Source organism: Stegodyphus dumicola, chromosome 2 (genome assembly GCF_044657685.1).
Source record: "Stegodyphus dumicola isolate Sdum_Otavi_A_Nest chromosome 2, ASM4465768v1".
Classification (NCBI taxonomy): Eukaryota; Metazoa; Arthropoda; class Arachnida; order Araneae; family Eresidae; genus Stegodyphus; species Stegodyphus dumicola.
The window spans coordinates 93,285,100-93,303,756 of NC_140769.1; the positions used below are offsets into that span (position 1 = coordinate 93,285,100).

Below are 18,657 nucleotides of genomic sequence, written 5' to 3' on the forward strand. Positions count from 1 at the left end.
ATAAATTATAAATTCAATAATTAATTTTTAAAAAATCTTTTCTTACCTCTACAACTTTCAAACCTTAGGAATAATGCCTTCAAACAGCATGACAAAAATCTATTAATCACTATAGGTAATATTATTGATATAAAACCTAATATACACACAGATAAATATATGATCAGATGCTCCTAAATTTGAACATTAACAACTGGAAAAAAGGCTACCTTAATTTTTGCTTGTTTCAAACAAAACACTTGAATGCATTTCATAAAATAATGATATGATCTTTTTTTCTTCAGAAGCAAATCATTTCATAACCAGTAATTCTTATACTGCAGTCCAAGGAAGTCAAGAATAAGGGAGCTACAAATAATTTTTAAATATTTTAATATTTTTATAAAAAATACAATAAAAGTTCACTCCAAATTAATGGTTACGAGTTTGCCATAAAAAAGGGATTGATAAATTCTTTAAGAAAAGCTGATATACACTATTTATTAGGAATCACTGCTAAGTAAACTGCCTAATTACTGACATATATGCCTTTAGACATTATTTTAGTTCAATCATATAATTAATAATATAAATAACAAGGTGAACAGGGGTAACACCCTTCCCCTAAAAAATAGTAACAAAACTATATCGCGAAAAGTTTGAAATAAATTAATATAATAATATTCCCTAAGCATTCATTATCAGACTATTCAATTAAAATGGTGTAGTATTAATTAATTTATTTGAAAGTGAGTTGAAAAAAGTCCAAAGCATCAAAGATTTCATTTGGAATTATTAAAGAAAATCTTACAAAGCCTTCCAAAAATTTTTTTCCATTCTCTAAGAAATAGCCTTTTTGAGGCACAAAACAGATGAAGTATTAGCAAATGCCTAAGCACTGCTATTTTTTTCTTTTCTTTTTAATTAAAAATTTTTTATGGAATTTAAATCTATAAAATATCCTTAAAATGGTAATTCTGAATTTTATTTTATTCTAAATTTATTAAAAAATAAAAGTATTGTCCAAAATGATGTATGCGAAAATGATCATGGGTTATTTGAAATCGCTTTGCCTAAATTAGCTTTAGTAAACGAGTTTCTAATACACATAACAGACCGCAATACTTAAATGATATCATAATTACTAACTGTTATCAATTAAAATTTAAAAAATTATCTCTATAAAAAATTATCACAAAAAAAAGCATGAATTTTTCAGGTATTCTCAAAGTCATGTACAGCACATATGATATTACTCTGAAAACTATGAAATTAAGCATTTAATAAAATTGCAATCTTTTCAGATATACAAATTTAACAAGCTTAATACCTTACAACAAATCATAGATAATTACAAAAAAAAAAAAAAAAAAATGTGGAACCAAGCTAGTTGAAAGTTGGGTCAGTTAGCAAGATAAAATGCTCTATTGTCTACATGCCAAGAGAGATTCTTTTTGAAGGAAAAAACGATAAAAACATTTATATAACATTCAACAACTCATACAGATTCACCATCAGAAACCAAACTATGGGAATAACTGATACCTCTAATTTTTAGTCCTCACAAGGCATGAACAAAAATAAAGATCATCTTAACCTAATTTTTTTTTAACAATTAAAAATAATAAATTTTTGGAAATACGTTTTTTAAGGGAAAAAAGGAAAACAACTAAAAATGTTTCACTAAAGTTTGAAAAACTGCATAATGTGAACAATCACAAAATTATCAAAAGCTAAAAAATGGAAACTAGTTTTTTGTTAATATATTTTAGTATTTTTTTTAAAGTACGCATCTTGCTAAACTAAATAAAATGCTTTCACATTTTTATTTGGATACTGTAACATTAATCAAAGCACTTTCTTTCTTCCAGACTGAAAAACTTCAAATGATGTATATTTTTGTTTAAAAAGCTATCATGACTCCTGAAGTATAAAAAATTTTTTTAATAGAAGATGATCAATCACATCAGCTTTTACTTTCATTGTACTTTTGAAAAGTCTTAAATACTTTTTATACAGAACTCAAATTACCTACATATTAAAATTAAATTAATTCAGTGACATTCAGTAAATGGCTCATATTTAATTTACATAAGGAAAACCACAAAAATCAAACATGCTGCTAGGAACTTAACAGTTAAGATGTGGAGAAATTACTAGAGGAGCATAAAAATAAGCTCAACAAGAAGGAACTAGAACTTCAGAAACAGCAACACAAGGTGATTGTAGAATAAATAACTTCAAGAGGAAGAGAGGAAAATTATCCTCTCAAATCCACCAAACTTATGCACAATGAAGTAAGATATAAGTTTTTACATAACAATATCACTCCGATTAAGTTGCAGCAACCTACAACATATGCATTTTCAGTAACAATGTGATATGTCTCATTAAGAAGCATGTTAAAACAAATTTTCAGTGAAACAGAGGTCCAATGAGTCTCGAGCAGAGATGAATGGCACTTAGAGACAAAGGAAAGATAAAAGATTCTCTCTCAAGTCAATTATGTAATATATCTTTCTCATTATTTCCCACTTATGCCATTTAATCATCTTCATACAGTAAAATTAAATTTTCATCTATTTTATTTATCTTTTTCTATATACATTTAATGATTTCCACTGGAATTCTGCACAAAGTACTGTTGTTGCAAAGTTTAAATAAATAATCAACTGTAACCCAAGAATGAATTAATCCAATTTACATTAATTCCTATGAAGAAAATTGTTTTGGTTAATAAACACTTTGGCTAATAATGATGAAGAATGAACTAATGATGAACTTTTTATGAACGTATTTATTTGTAATTCCAGATTTCTTTTTTTCTGCATCACATATTATAACAATCACTTTGGACAACAAAAACAGGGATAAAATTTTCCTCAATTTCTACCAAATAGAATATAAATTATTATGTTTGGATGTAATAAAAAATAGTCTTCCTAGCTTTTCTAATAAGCAGAATTTATCCAAAACTATTACAAAATATTCTTCTGGTTTTCAAATTAGAAAAGCTATTAACACAAAAAGTAAACAAATATCCTATGACCTCCTTTGATCTAAGGACTCTACTAATGCATTTTTTAAAAAAAATAACAGTTTACAAGGGGGAGGAAAACAATTGCTAGCATGGCAGAACTAGCTATTTTCCAAAGCATACTTTTTTAATAATGCTACTTTTTTATTTGTGTTCATAAGCCACCAAGCAAAAAAATTGCATTTTCAATCAGATTATTAAAGTCTGTGAAACACTAATTTACTAAAATTTTTATCGCTTTATTCATTGCATTCACTTCCAATGACTTATAGCCATGCATACACTTATATAAATATTCAGAGCTGATATTTTTTCTTTCTTTTTTTTAATAAATTATGTAGGATTAATGAAAATCAAAACAAATTAAGGATCTGAGTGCTAAAAGAAAGTTAAATTTCAGTAACAATGTTTCTGAATCAGATCATACAAAATCAATCATAAGTTTTTCAAGAACACTTTTTGTTTAATGCAAGAAAAGAAAAGTTTCTGCTCACTAAATTTAGGATGATCAACTTCCTTCCCTCCAAAAAAAAAAATTAAAATCTGAATAAGGCCATTACCTGTAACAGTCTTTTAGTTTCTAAGAAAATTTCATTCAAGTTATGGGTATCTAACTAATAAGACGTGTCTAACTAAATGAATCAAAAATATTTTCCTTCTTCCCATTTTAGTGGCTACCTGCAGGCTGCATGTACTCTCTAAGCAATTACACACGACACATGAATATATTTTGGTTAAGTATATTCTGTAAATATGGCACCAAAAGTTTGCAGATGGCAAACATTATTGAAATAATAACCAAAACAGTAAACTTTATTTGCAGATGAGTTCTAAATCTTTGAGTTGTTGCACTGCTTGAAGAAACTGAAAGTGAGCACAAAGAAATTATTTAGTACAACCAGGTGAGGTAGTTGCATCGAGAAGCTGTACTAAAACAGTTTTTTGATTTCATAAATGAAATCAAAATTTTCATGACACAAAAATAAACAAATAAAACTTATATAACAGCTTTTTTATGATACATGAATAACAGATCTAGGATTTCTTCTTAACTGGACATTTAAATATTCTCAGAGCAATAAAGAAAGAATGAATTTACTGACAGGGGTGCTTGTCATTAAGCCTTTTAAAATTAAAGTGTATTTAGTGAAAACAAAACTTGAATCAAAACATTTCATACATCTTTAATCCTGTCTTATCATTTCAAATAAAAATGGCAAAAATATGCAAGAGAAATAGCAATATTATAATATATATTTCAAGTAGTATTGATTTTAAAGGTTTTGGGCCTAATTTTACATTATTTTCGTCACCATTAAAACTAATGTGAATAATGCACCAGAAAATCTACCAATGAAGCTAATTAATTTACAAATGAGATACAAATCTTACTCAAAGATCTGAAGATACAAATTTGATTAACTTCCACTCATACTTATCAAAAGATATATGTCTTCAAGCAACGAATTTTCTCAAAAATTGTTTTGTTTGGAAGCATACTTGTATGTGAACAGTACTTTTTAGGGTCCAAAATTAATAAATCTGAGATAAACAGCCTGAAGATAATTTCATGTAATAAAGATAAGGATAAAGATAATTCCTAATAATTATATGATGATGATACTTCTAGTAATAACATGATTCCCATGATGAAGATAATTTCAAGTAATTTTTCTCCAGGGCTATAAACTTTATCAGATTTGAAATGCCGTCAAGTATCAAAATGTAGTAAGAAATAAAGAATTTGTATAAATGTTTACATAAAAATATATGCATTCTTTCTGCACATGTGAAAGAAAGATTTAATAAATAAAAGAAAGTGGTTTGTCATCATTTATTCTCATATTTTGTCCCACTTCAAAAATTTTCTGTGAACATTTGGGAAACTTTAACAAAATCTGCCTATTTTTAGTTTATATGATTTATTTAGAGGTTAATTCAACATATTAGAACTAAATATCAGTTAATAATATAATTGAAATAAATACCAGTTAAGAAATTTAACATTTAACTGCCAGCACATTTAAAATGCACAGTGTAACCAAGAGAAATTTCTTGCAGGTACTAAAATTTAGATTTATGATAGAAAATAGGTACTTACGTATTAATGCCACCACAGCTGCAGATTTGGCGGTTTTTAAGTGCCGCCAATTTGCACCTAAAATTTTTGCAACAAATCACAAATTAAAACACTTTATTTAAAATCAAAACATTTTCAAAAATCAAAGTAGATAATTGGATTTTGGTGGAAAATGGGCCGATATAGAGTTTAACATAGATTCAAAACATTCTCTCTTTTCTTTGACCTGATGCTGTCGCCATATGAACTCTGCTAAATAAGATTCCATTTCCAAAATGTACGTTTACCAAAATAAAGTTTCATATCATGTAAATTGGTACATTTTAGTTTTTCTGGTAAAATATTTCGCTCCTGAAAAAAAAAAAAAAAAAAAAAAAAAGCATCTTTTTCTGTGTTTGGCAAATCCCAAAGACACATTTTCGTAGCACTAAAAAAATGGCGTCAAAAATCAGCAAACAATGAGGCAAAAAGGTATCCAAAAGATTTAACTACGTGCGAACAACAGGATTGCTCTTCATTGGCGCATCAGCACAACTTGTGTTGTGGTGCCATTAATACGTAAGTACCGAAAATAAATATAAATTTTCCCTAGGAGACATTTTGTAAGAACTTGAAACTAATAATTTTCTTAATACCATAGAAATGCTAGAAATGTCTATGCAGATTTCAAAATTTTTTTAGAACTCAGTAAATGCATTGCATATTTTACCAATGTTTAAAATAAAAGCAATAATAAATGAATTACAAAGATAAACTACATTTGAGATTCCAATGCATATTCGATATGAAATTTTGAAGTAAGATTATTAAATTTAAATGACCAATCCAAAAAGGGATATAATGACACAATTCTCCTCTACTTCCATAAGAAGAAGGGGAAAAAGGAAATACCCTCACAGTGATGTTAGTTTCATCAAATGTTTGAAACCTGTTTACTTACTGGTCTAATTCCCGAATACTGTTACTAAAATATTATATATTTCTTTACTGTTTCTGTATCATATAATTCATATTAAAATCATTCATTACCAAAGAGATCTCAAAAATAAATGGATGAATGCCTGACTATAATGCAATGATTGATACACATATATAATAAGTAATTAAACAAGAAACAAAAAGTCACATTTTATTTTGTAAAGGTAACAACAGACAAGCAAAGAGGAACTAATTTTGTCTAAAAACACATACAAAATTTTCACGTGAAGATATTTTAATATTGAATCTTACAGCTCAATAAAAAGTTAGATGAAATTACATCCAAACTTTTTATAATGTCAAAACAAATATTAAAGAAGCATAATCTTAAAATTATCTTTCTTACACACATATTCCAATTAATGTTTACAAGAATCTTCAGTAGTTGTCTATTAAATGGGCACAAATAACATGATTTTGTGAAGCTTAAGAGCAAGAGATATGATAAATCACCAGATATGGCACCTCTATTAAACTTAGTAAAGAGAATGACAATCAATTTCTAGACACATACGGCCACATTTATGAAAGGTTTTAAAGCGTCTGATTTCAGAAACTTTTGACTCAATGAAGAATTAGTGTAATGATTTCCAGACTAATATATTATACATTCTATATTTGAATTGTCTATTGGACAATTTATACCATATTTTTTTAATCTTTTGCTGATAATTATGTGCAGATGTCAGATATACAATTAATTTACATTACTACATTGCAGTTTGACATTTCAAGCAGTTTTACATATTACTTAAGGTTTTGAAAGGTGCCTAAGTTGATAATATTTTGTATCTTCCTAATATCAGTTGACCTGAATGCATAAATTATTTGTGCTTGGCTAATACCAAGTACCAAAACTTCTGTATGCAATGTTTTTAATATTCCTTTCAATGTAAAGATCAAGAATAAAATTAAAGCTTTCCTCTGAAACTTTGTAGGAAATTAATACGTTTTACAACTGGATTCTGCATATCTGAGATATGCAGAAAAAATAAAAACTTAAAGATAAAGGGTTTTCTTATGGAAAAAAGGAGGAAAATAAAAAAAAAAAAGTGGCTGAATACTTTAGAAAAGACTGAAATAATAATCCTATTTTCAAAATCATTTAAGAATTATGTTTAAATCACAGATTTTGTATCTATTTTGATTTACAGTATTACATCTATTTTGCTTGGAATTTACTGCTCATTTTACATCTATATTATTTACATACATCTTAGTAAAGTATTACCATTTGTCTATTAAATATTTCAAGGAATTTGCATATATATTTCATAGCAGATATCCTAGTTTTATATTTAGAGCAATAAAAGTTGACTTTACTTATTCAATCAAATTTAGGTTAATGCTGCGTACATTAACTTTATTTAATCATTTTAGAATATAAATAGTTCTAAAATTTGTATTAGCAAAAATAAATTATAGTTATAGCTGCTTTAATTGGTATAATGGTTAGTGCTGTTGATTATCATATCGTAGAGACCAAGTTTCGCATCCCAAAAAATATTTGCACATTGTTCAGTGGTAGGGAAAGTGGGGGCAGGAGGCCTTTGAACTCATCCCCCAGGTAGATTCTCCTTCAAAACTGGAACAGAACTGGGCAAAGTTATATTGTCACCTATAAGGTGCTCAAGGCCCATAGTATTGACAGATGCAATTCTGCAATCCTTGCCATGATAAAATTCAAGGACTTCATCTAATAATACTTTCAGACAAGTTAGATAAGTCACAATATTAACAAATAAAAATGACACAAAATTTCTAACATTCATTATCTAAAGAATACATGCACTAATTAAAAACGGATAAAATGAGTTTCCAGTGCCATTAAACTCATTTAACACTTTCTAGATTTTTTTCCCTTTAAACATAATGAAAATGAGATGTATTTTTTAAATTTGTATGCATTACATATTACAGTGCTATAAGCTGAAATTAAATTATTTAGTTTTCAGAAATATATTTAAAATACAACAAAAGCACAACTCAAATGAAACTTCAAAAAACAATTTTTTTTTTATAATATGGTCAAAAATTACACACAAAAGATAATTTTAAATGAGAGGAGATTCTCCTGTATGAATAATCATGTGGTGACTCAGGCTGGCAATTCGTCTAAATCCATTGCCACAAATTTTACACTGAAAAGGACGATCTGGAGAATGAACATCCATGTGAGTCTTAAAATTTGTTCGATTATCTGTTGCATATGGACATTTAATACAAAAATATTTGAAAGATGGTAATTCAGATCTGTGATGCCACACCATGTGCTTATTTAAGGTAGACTGAGATGAAAACCACTTAGAGCAAACTGGGCATACATTGGATGAATAGCCTGAAAATAAACAGATACTGAAATGAGTTGCAACTATTCCATAAAGCTAGTTTATATGAAAATAATAAAAGTCAATTAATTGAAAGGTTCTTTATACATTTTGCTTGTGTACTGGTGTATCATAAGAAGATTGCCCATTAAGCTCAAAACAGTAACTTGTACAATTGATTTCTGTTATATACCTATTTTCAATTTTAATTTATGTCATATGGTTTACTGGTTTATTTGGGAAATTATATAATTATTATTTGGCTTCAAGATCTACATAATTTATTAAACACATGACAATTAATTACAAAAACTGCGTTTGTAGAATTCTAGAAACAAATTCATTTTTATGTAAATATTTTTTGCTCGCTCTAAATGAAATTCATTTCAGTGATGCATTATAAACCATAGCAGTCTACAAATTAATTTAGAAATTATTCTAAAACATTCTTATAATTCATAGATGAGTTTATCTGAAATGAAATAATAGACAGAATAAATCAAATTTTTCTTTGATTGCACAACCTATTTTTGTAGTTTTTTAATTATTAATGAGGTGTAATGATATTTACATCCAGAATGCAATCTATAAACATTCATACTTTAAATCCTTAAATATTATATTCATCCCTACCTTTATCATACCACAGTAGATGGAATAAAACAGTCAATAGGAAATTTCAACTTTGAAAACACAACAATTTTACTAAAGTCTTGAAACAAAATATTAACAGAATTGTACATAAAATGCCTAAACACATTTTAATCGCACATCTGAGGGAAAAACATAGCTCTATGATCTTCACCAGTATGGATAATAATATGTTTATTCAAGCTACTTGAACTGTTGAATCCATTGCCACACACCTCACACCAAAATGATCGATCGAGTCTGTGCACAGCAGAATGGCTATCAAAATTTGTTTTTTTGTTAGTAGAATATGGGCACTTAATGCAATTGAATCTATACTGAACTGCAGAAGATTTATGATGCCACATTTTATGTCTTGCTAAAGTGATTTGAGATGCAAACCATTTTTTGCAAGCATTACAGGTATAACCCAAGAACAAACCTAAAAGAAATAATATAAGTATAGCAATATTTTAAGAGCATATTTAAGAAAAAAAATACAAATATGTTCTTAAAAAGAATATAGATACACATTAATCAAAATTGAAAAATTTAACATAATCACATTTATTAAAAAACTACATACAGATGTCACATGCCATTTAAAAATAAAAAATAAAATAAACATACAGAAAAATTTTAACATGGCCAAATGTTAAACTAGGATTTATTATAAATAAGATATGGAGCTTCTACATATTATATTTGTGGAAAGTAACAGTAATACAGTTTATTATGGTGACAAAGAACATTCAATCTATCAAATATCAGATTTTAGAATGGCCAAATGTAATGGATATTCAATAATATTTCTAATTTTAAGATATTTAACCAAAGCATGATATATTAACCCCTTAACTGCCGCGGGCGTATATATACGCCTTGCTCAGCCGATGCGTTAACTGCCCCAGGCGTATATATACGTCCTTCCAAACTGCTATCATTTGCTTCGCGCTGCTACACCTAAAATGATTCGCAAAGTTAACACATCGGCTGAGCAAGGCGTATATATACGCCCGCGGCAGTTAAGGGGTTAAAAGAAGATAATATTAAATTTAAACACAAAACTATCAGGATTATAGATATACTTAGTTTTAATTTATTACTTAAAAGGGTTGGTAGTTAAATTTTAAAACTTACAATTAAAACAAAATACTTTTGATATATTTTAAGGATTTAAAGTTTCATTAAACATTTTTTAAAAACTGCTTGCTTGAAACATTAAAGTAAAATTCAACAAAAGAAACCTTTTAATATTTTTTATTTGGCTTAAAAGATGTTAAAATTGATTATTTATGGCAAAACCTTTCTTTTAATATGTGTTCAACTAAAATTTTATCTTCAAGAAACTAACACAAATATACTATCATTATCAAAATGCTGATGTACTTTTTCATCTTTCTTGCAAATGGAAAATAATAATATTAGTAATCATAATTTAAGTTTATTGAACTAAAAATTAATGATTTAATCTTATATTAGATAAGAAAAAGAGAACAAAATGCAAATGGCATGGATGCACTCAAGAAGGCTTGCCATAATACTATGACATCGGAGATAAATAAAAATTAGCCTAGTTTGGCCTTTTATTTCCTTTTCTTGAACACCCTTTTTCCCGAGAACAGAGGTCTTAAGAGTACTCGGAGAAATTATTGGAATAGTCTTAGATTATTTTTAAGTTTTAAATCATAATAGATTTAATTACTGAAAATGGTAAAATCTAAATTAATATATATCTTATACAAATTTAATAAACATTTTATGAAAATATGTTCTAATATAATTTATTGAAACCAATACTTTATACAGTACTTGCTTTGTATTACATTTATGAAATTGTGAAACTTAATTTTTAACTTATATATGAAAATTAATGTAATTAATATTTAATATAATTTAATTTTTAGAGTTTATTACATTTAACAAAAATAGCATTTATTAAACATAATTTATCACAGCATAACAATTTTAATTCATTAGTAGTACATTAATCTAAAAATCATGCACTAATTGCATTATTGATACATTATAAAACATTAATCCTAATTAAATGCAATTTAATTGCTATTTACTAGTATTTTACTATTAGCATAACTTATATTAGAAACGGTGAAGAGAAAAAAAAAAAAAAAAAACAATGCATGTGGCATTGATGCACTCAGCTTATCAATGTTTATTAAAGTTTAACAATGTTTTTACCAGAAACATTATGTAGAGAAAAGTTTTTGATTGATTTCAAAAGTTGATTTATTTTCTTAACTTTACTGCTCATTGTTGTGCAAAGTTTCAAATTATGTTGTGAAATAAAACAATAAAATAATTAACCAACCTATATTTAATCTTGTAACCATGTCTCAAAACTTATACAATTTTAGAGTTACATTTATTCTCTATCTTTTCATTCTCCCATTCTCATTACATGCAATTCATACCACGAAAAGTTTCACATTTGCTTATTCATTTCAATTAAGAATCAAGGCTTACTTGTTTAATTTTCAAAAACATCAAACCGTACGTATTCAATAAAAGAAAATTCAACTTTATGTATGTGTGACTACAAATAAGATGTAAAAGGTGAATATTAAATAGAAAAATTAAATAAAGGGTTAAATTTTGAAGAAAAGAGAATAACAGTTATGATAATATATTAGCTATTATTCATTAAGTTCTTCACTATCAGACCAAAATATCACATATTTCACTTTTTATACTTGTATATATTTTTCTTTCTTAGTTCTATCAACCTTATACCAACCTTTTATGAGATAGCTAACCTACTGCAATTACATGTACAATATTTTTAACAAAAGAAATCTATTATAAATGCAATTTATCATGAATTTAGTTGCCTTTCGTATGGCCTGATTGCTGAAGATGTTATTATACTGTAATTCTCGAGCAATCGCATTTCTGCAGGCAGGAATACAAAGCATTTCAACTATTTCAAAACTTAAACATGATTTCAAACAAACTGTTATTAATTTCAGCTTGGAAAAACTTCTCTCCACTACAGTTAATAACAGAATTACAAAAAGAATTCAAAGGGTGGTCCATACACTGGTATAAGTATTGTGTAAAGAATATATATAAATATCAGAAACTGGTATAAGTATTGTGTAAAGAATATATATAAATATCAGAAACAAATTCTTTAGTGTTTTTGCCATTCTTGAAGCAAGATTTTGTAAGTATTAAGTGTTAATATTAAATTAATGACTGCTTACAAAGTTTCCAGTTCACCTGCTTCAAAAATTGTAATTTTTTAGTCTTTTTTTTTTTTTTTTTTTGGCAAATCAGCTCCTATTCATATTTTCAAAGTAATTAAAAATTATCAGTGTACATTTACCATGTTAAATTACTGTTTCACTACTCTTCATTGATCTTAAAGTGGCTTGAAGAGATTTCTAAACTGCTTTTCTGGATGTACTTGAGCTTTGTTGCAATATTCATGATCAAACATTCAAAGTGCTATAGATGCAGTTTTCTAGTCTTTTACACACACACCAACTCGAACATATGTCTATTAACTCAAAATATATATAAATATCTTCAGTTATTGTTTTGTACATATTTTACAACAAAATAACTGCAGACTTTTGGACATTAATAACTACTATTAAACTAACTCTCTCACTTCCCCCTTTTTCAATGAAAGAAAAGAAATCTGAAAGGATTCAGATTTTAACATCTCACCAAATGGTTTGTTAAAGTTTTTTATATGCTCTCTCTGCTTGCAATTTAATTATCTTTCTTGTACTCAATCCTGCTGTCAACCTTTTTTTTTTTTTTTTTTTTTTTTTTTTTTTTTTTTTTGTGAGTGTGTGCGTGTGTCTCTTTTTAAAAGTTAATTAAACATCAATTTCTTCCCACTTACACAACATAAAATTCAACAGTAAAATCTCAAAATGTTTAATAGCAGCAGATCTTTAGGATTCTTGACAAAGTGTTAAATTGTTGTCATACATTTTTCTATTTTTTTCAATCTTTCCTCAATTCATCGCATCAGTGTTCAATTTACTTAACATGACATACAGAATATTTTTTTGCCTTTTTAACTGCTCTTATTAAACATCACTTTCTTCGCATTTGCATTTCAAAATTCAACAGCAGTGTTAATGTTGTCATACATTCTTTTATATTCACTATACTACTTCTTCACAAATAATACAGGGCAATAACATTTGATGTGATACAGACAAAAAAAGGGAGGATCAAGATCAACAACACTTTTAGTGCTGCATTTTTTTTGCAACTTATTGGAATTTCTAATCACTGTTACTTTCAGTCTGCTATTAAGCTTTCTGTTTATTATTTCTATCATTATTATAATTACATCTTATTTAAAAAGTTAAGAACTGAAAAATTTGAAATTTATGATACCAGTTTGGAGGTCTTCTATATATAAAGATCACATCATCTGCTTTGACTACTTTGATTTGTTTAGTAGTTTGGAGCAATTTAGATGCCAAATCTCCCTGCGTAGATAGGGCTTTAAGGACTTGTAACAAAATATTTCATGCATTCAAGTAATACTTGTATCAAGATCAAAATATCTTCAATACTTTTAAATCCAATATTTTATATATATATATACTCTTAGTCAAGGCTGTATATATTGTAAAAAGTTGATGTATGTATCAAATTTAAAGCAGGATATTAAATATAAAAATATTTAACATAGTCAGCGCTGAAATATTTAAAATGAAAAATAATAAACTTCCAAGAATGCCTCTTTAGTCAAATAAAATGAACTGGAATGAACACAATATTTAACACATATAAAGACTTCTGTGCTTTTGAATATATTCCCTGCCAGGACATAAATCATTAAAACTATATAAATCAGCATGATGGCTGCCATTTAGCATTTTGGAAAATCATGTTAATTACTTTTCTTTGTGGTTAAATGAAAACAAAAGAATGAATTTGCAACAGCTTTTTTTAAAGAATATTATACTGCAGAAAAAATTATAATAAGTTATGCAAGAATATTGATTAATTTTTATTTATATTAAAAATAGACTATATTAAACATATGATTTTATAATCATAAATATATTTATTATTCTATAGACTTTGGTAAATATTTTCTGCTAATAATTAGCAATTAACTTCTACATACTTTATGTTATCATGTAACATTTTAAAATTACAGTCAACTCCCGACTTACCTGGGTAATATAGGGGATCCCGACTTACCTAGGTAATATAGTGGAGGATATGCACAGTTAACTCAAAATTATAGTTAATTCAAAGGCCATAAAAAAAAACCCACTTGTGGTCTGTACTGCAAAGACACTAACTTCACATCTGAACCATTCTCTACTTTACTTATTGTTTTAAGCTTGTGATAAATGGAAAGAAAAACACGCTTCCACCTTTTTTTCTGACATTCTGCAAACAATACATATTACAGTAACTCACAACCACTTGTAAAGTAAAATCTAAGCTTTTACTTGAAGTGTCCGAGCGAGTTCTGATGTTAGCAATTTCTGTTTCAGCAAAAGTACAAGATTTGTGAACCAAACCTTCTATGATTATTCTATCGTCAAATTAAGAGCACATATATTATCAGCTGTAAGGGGGAGATAGGACTTGTAACTGCAGTCAGATTGTTAAAAACGTGTCAGAAAGGAGAAAGGCAGAAATAAGCATGAAAATTCATCAATTAAAGTTTTACCTCTCACTAGCTTGTCTGCTCATGATTCTTGCGATAATATCCCCCCCCCCAACCAGGCCATCTTTTTTTTTTTTTTAGGGAGGAAGCCCCAGTTAAGCAACAACCGGGTTAACCTTCCCCTCTCGGGTAAACTGGAAACTGACTGTAAGCTTATGCAGCATCCCTTAAGAACCTGAAAACCATTTATGAGTGTATCAAGATAACTTTTCTCTCTGTATTATTAATATAGATCCTAATATTTTATATTTTTTTCAACAATTTTTGTCTATTAAATTTTAGTTTATTAGTTTTAATGTTTATTAGAAAAATAGCATAATACATATAAAACATATAAAAAAATTGTATCGTCTTTTGCAATTCCATAATAAAAATAAGAATTTAACCAAAATAACAATGAAACCAAGAATACCCCCCCCAAAAAAAATTAAAATGTAGCAAAATAAATAAAAAAGCACACACAGAATATGAAACAAAATTCATAATACTAGACAAAGAAATCATATGCTGTGTACTTAAAATCAGCAATACTCAATATAAATCAAATTGTACAAATGTATATTTGCATTGCCAATTTAACCAAAATAACAATGAAACCAAGAATACCCCCCCCCCAAAAAAAATTAAAATGTAGCAAAATAAATAAAAAAGCACACACAGAATATGAAACAAAATTCATAATACTAGACAAAGAAATCATATGCTGTGTACTTAAAATCAGCAATACTCAATATAAATCAAATTGTACAAATGTATATTTGCATTGCATATGTTTTAAGACATAAAACTAACTATGCTTGAGATATGCTTCATGCAAAATGCTATATGAGGGGAGGGGAAGTTTGATTTGGATAAATCACAAAAGTAAATATGATAAAAACATTACAGTAGATGTCTTCTAAAAGTCAGACAGTATAAAAACATTCATTTAAATTTTATTCTACAGCATACCTTAAAAAAAGTATATCCAACATATCAAGCTATAAATAGCTAATGTTACAAGAAAATATAATTTCTTCACAAAGCCTTTTTATACATTCCTTCATTACACAAGAATGATGAATGCCATTATGTTAGAAAAAAAGAGAAGATTTTCTTATCAAAAAAGTAAAATATTTATATTTACACAAAATGAAGAAATTACATATTACATGATTAGCAGCAAGATTCAGAAAACATTATTATGCATTTCAATCAATAAATTATATATAAAAAAGAAATAAAAAACAAGGAAAAAACTTTTCTGCTGTAGGATAACATGGGAAGTAAAATTTTTTTAAGCACAAAGAATTATACCTCATTAAATAATACATTATTTAATCCAAAAAAAAAGGCAAACCTTAAAAAGTTTTTATAGAGAATATTTAATTTGAAAACGAGAACAATATTATGACAGATAAGAATAACATATCGGGTTTTAGCGAAAGTTTACCACCACCGCAAATATCGTCCACGCAAACAGTTCGCATGTTTAATCATATTTTATCAGATGATTTTTGCCATTTGAAAGAGACTTGCTTTAAAATACTGTGTTGTGAAATTTTTAAAAAAGTATCGTTATCATTCACTACAAGGTATCCGATATGGAACCATAACACTACCAGATTAAAACCATCATTTACTTCCAGTTTTGTTGCAAAACGTCAGATAAAAAATGTCACCAAAACTTGTGTACAGTTTTAGGTACTAATACGACACAGTGAAGGTTTGGAATGCTACATCTTATACCACTTAGAAGGTTTTGTACCGAAAGTTAAAAAGCAAGGACTTTGACATTCACGAAGTAGAGCTCTCTGGCTGCCCTACTGATAATGATGAGGGCAACCTGCAAAAACTTGTGGAAGAAGATCGGTATGCACCCACTCAAGAGATTGCTAAGGAGTTATACGTTAGTGCCATGTCTATTAGTCATGCTATGCATCTTGATGCATAAACTCGACGTAGAAGTTCAATCACTTGTGATGAAAAGCAGATTTACTTCAACAATACAGCCCAGAAAGGGGGTTAGTCTGCCTCTGGTGAGCCCGTAGCAGAGTTGCAAATCATAAATTGACTAACAAAAAGATCATGCCTTGTATCTGGCAGGATTGCCTTGGTATTATTCACAAAGAATATCTGGAAAAATGTAAATCCTTGATAGTAAGGTGTACAGCGAGATGCTAGTCCATGTTGACGCTACCATCAAGGAAAAGTGAAAAGTGAGTTCAGGTGCAAAAAAAGTCATGTTCCATCAAGATAATGCAAAACCACGTGTGTCTGCATTTACCGGCTGGAATCTGTATGGACCTGAATAGGATCTTTTGCCACATACACCATATAGTTTTGACATCGCTCCTTTGGACTTCTACCTTTTTTCATACCTGGAGCTACATCTTGCTGGTGCTATCTTCCATTCTGCACAGGACCTCTGAAATAAAGTTGAACTGTTTTTGAACTCATGGTAACCAAGTTTCTGGGCCAAAGGCTTTAAAAAAACTATCAAAACATTGACAGAAAATCATAGATTTGGGTGGTGATTACTACCTGCACTAAAGGTACTGCTTTCATGTTTTCTTTTAATTTTATTTTTGGCAGAAAACTTTCGTTACCAGATATTTAGGCCATAATATCAATTACGATCCATTCAAATGGATAATCTTAATTAAAACATCTCCACACAAAAAAAGAATAAAAGTACAGTTAATACCATAGTGTACAATTGTTTGTTTCAAGTTGGTGCGTATATCTTCTTGTGGAAAATTCTTTGGCCCATGCTATCTTATAATAGAAAAGATCCAACAAAACAAGAAAACATAAAATATTACAAAACAAGCACTGACAGCTTTCTCCTTTTTGAACACTTTAAAAACTAATCATAGTATTGCAAACGTTGAAACTGAATATTTTGCACAAAAGCTATTAATAAAAAGTCATAAAAAAGACTCAAATTATTACAAAATATTTTTTAAATTCTTGAACTGACACTGATTTTGTACCATTATTGGGATACTAAGCATATTTTCCCCAGTGTGTATGATCTCATGTACTTTTAAACTATTAACAGAAGCAAATCTATTTCCACAAACATGGCATTCATATGGATGATAGTTTCTATGTACAGCACCATGCTTCTTGAAATTAGTAGAAGTGTTAGTTGAATAGGGACATTGAGTACAGTTGTATTTATAAAATGTAGATTTTCCTTTATGGTGCCACATCCTGTGTTTTGAAAATGTAACTTGTGAAGAAAACCATTTTTCACACATGTTACAGGTGAAGCCATTGAAAATACCTGTGGAAAGTTAAGAACATTTGATTTCAAAAATAGCACTATGCTTATAACTTTAGAAATCTAAATTCAGTTTTATACAATGAATATTAGCTATGATTCATGAAATCCAGAAACAGTTCAGAAAATAGTAAACCAAAGCAAAGAATTCTGAAGAAAAAAAATTCTTTCAGCGATCATCTTTACATATATTATTAAAATTTTTTAAGATTTCTTTAGGGTCAAGTAAATTACTTTCAAAATAACTACAATTTGTAAAAAGTTAATTTTCAACTTTGTTACACTTTGACTGACAAGTTTTAACTACCATGCAAAAGTGAGAATACAATTATGCATATAAGTAATAAAAAATAATTGAATCTGATACTACAAAGACTTGTTTGTTAATTCCCAATCTTTTTCATGTGTCATGCATTTTTTCAGAAAATGAGAAAGATCACCATGCTCACAAAAATTAATTTTAAAATCAGCAGCTATTTATTATTTTGAAGTTACTGAAATTTAACTTCAAAAGAAAAAAAATCAAATGGGGTTTTAAATAAGTTTTTAAGTAGCTCTGTCTAATTACAAACTACATCATAAATTTTCAAACTACAGTAAGCTTTTATAGAGGGCCCCCCCCAAAAAAAAAACAAGTACAGAAATAAAGAAGTATTAAAAACTAAATTAAAAATAAGCATT

General features: G+C 27.9%; 1 protein-coding gene across 2 annotated transcripts in view; it reads right to left on the bottom strand.

Moving 5' to 3' along the window:
* Window positions 1-18,657, bottom strand: part of LOC118202778 (uncharacterized) — a 63,117-nt gene that overhangs the window by 16,128 nt on the left and 28,332 nt on the right. For both annotated transcript variants that reach the window (XR_015039499.1, XM_085810906.1), the window contains one exon: window positions 210-17,979. Coding sequence is in view for 1 of the 2 variants with exons in the window: in XM_085810906.1 (XP_085667032.1) it covers window positions 210-254 (45 nt within the window). In the remaining variant the exon portion in view is untranslated. The remainder of the gene's footprint in view (window positions 1-209; window positions 17,980-18,657) is intronic.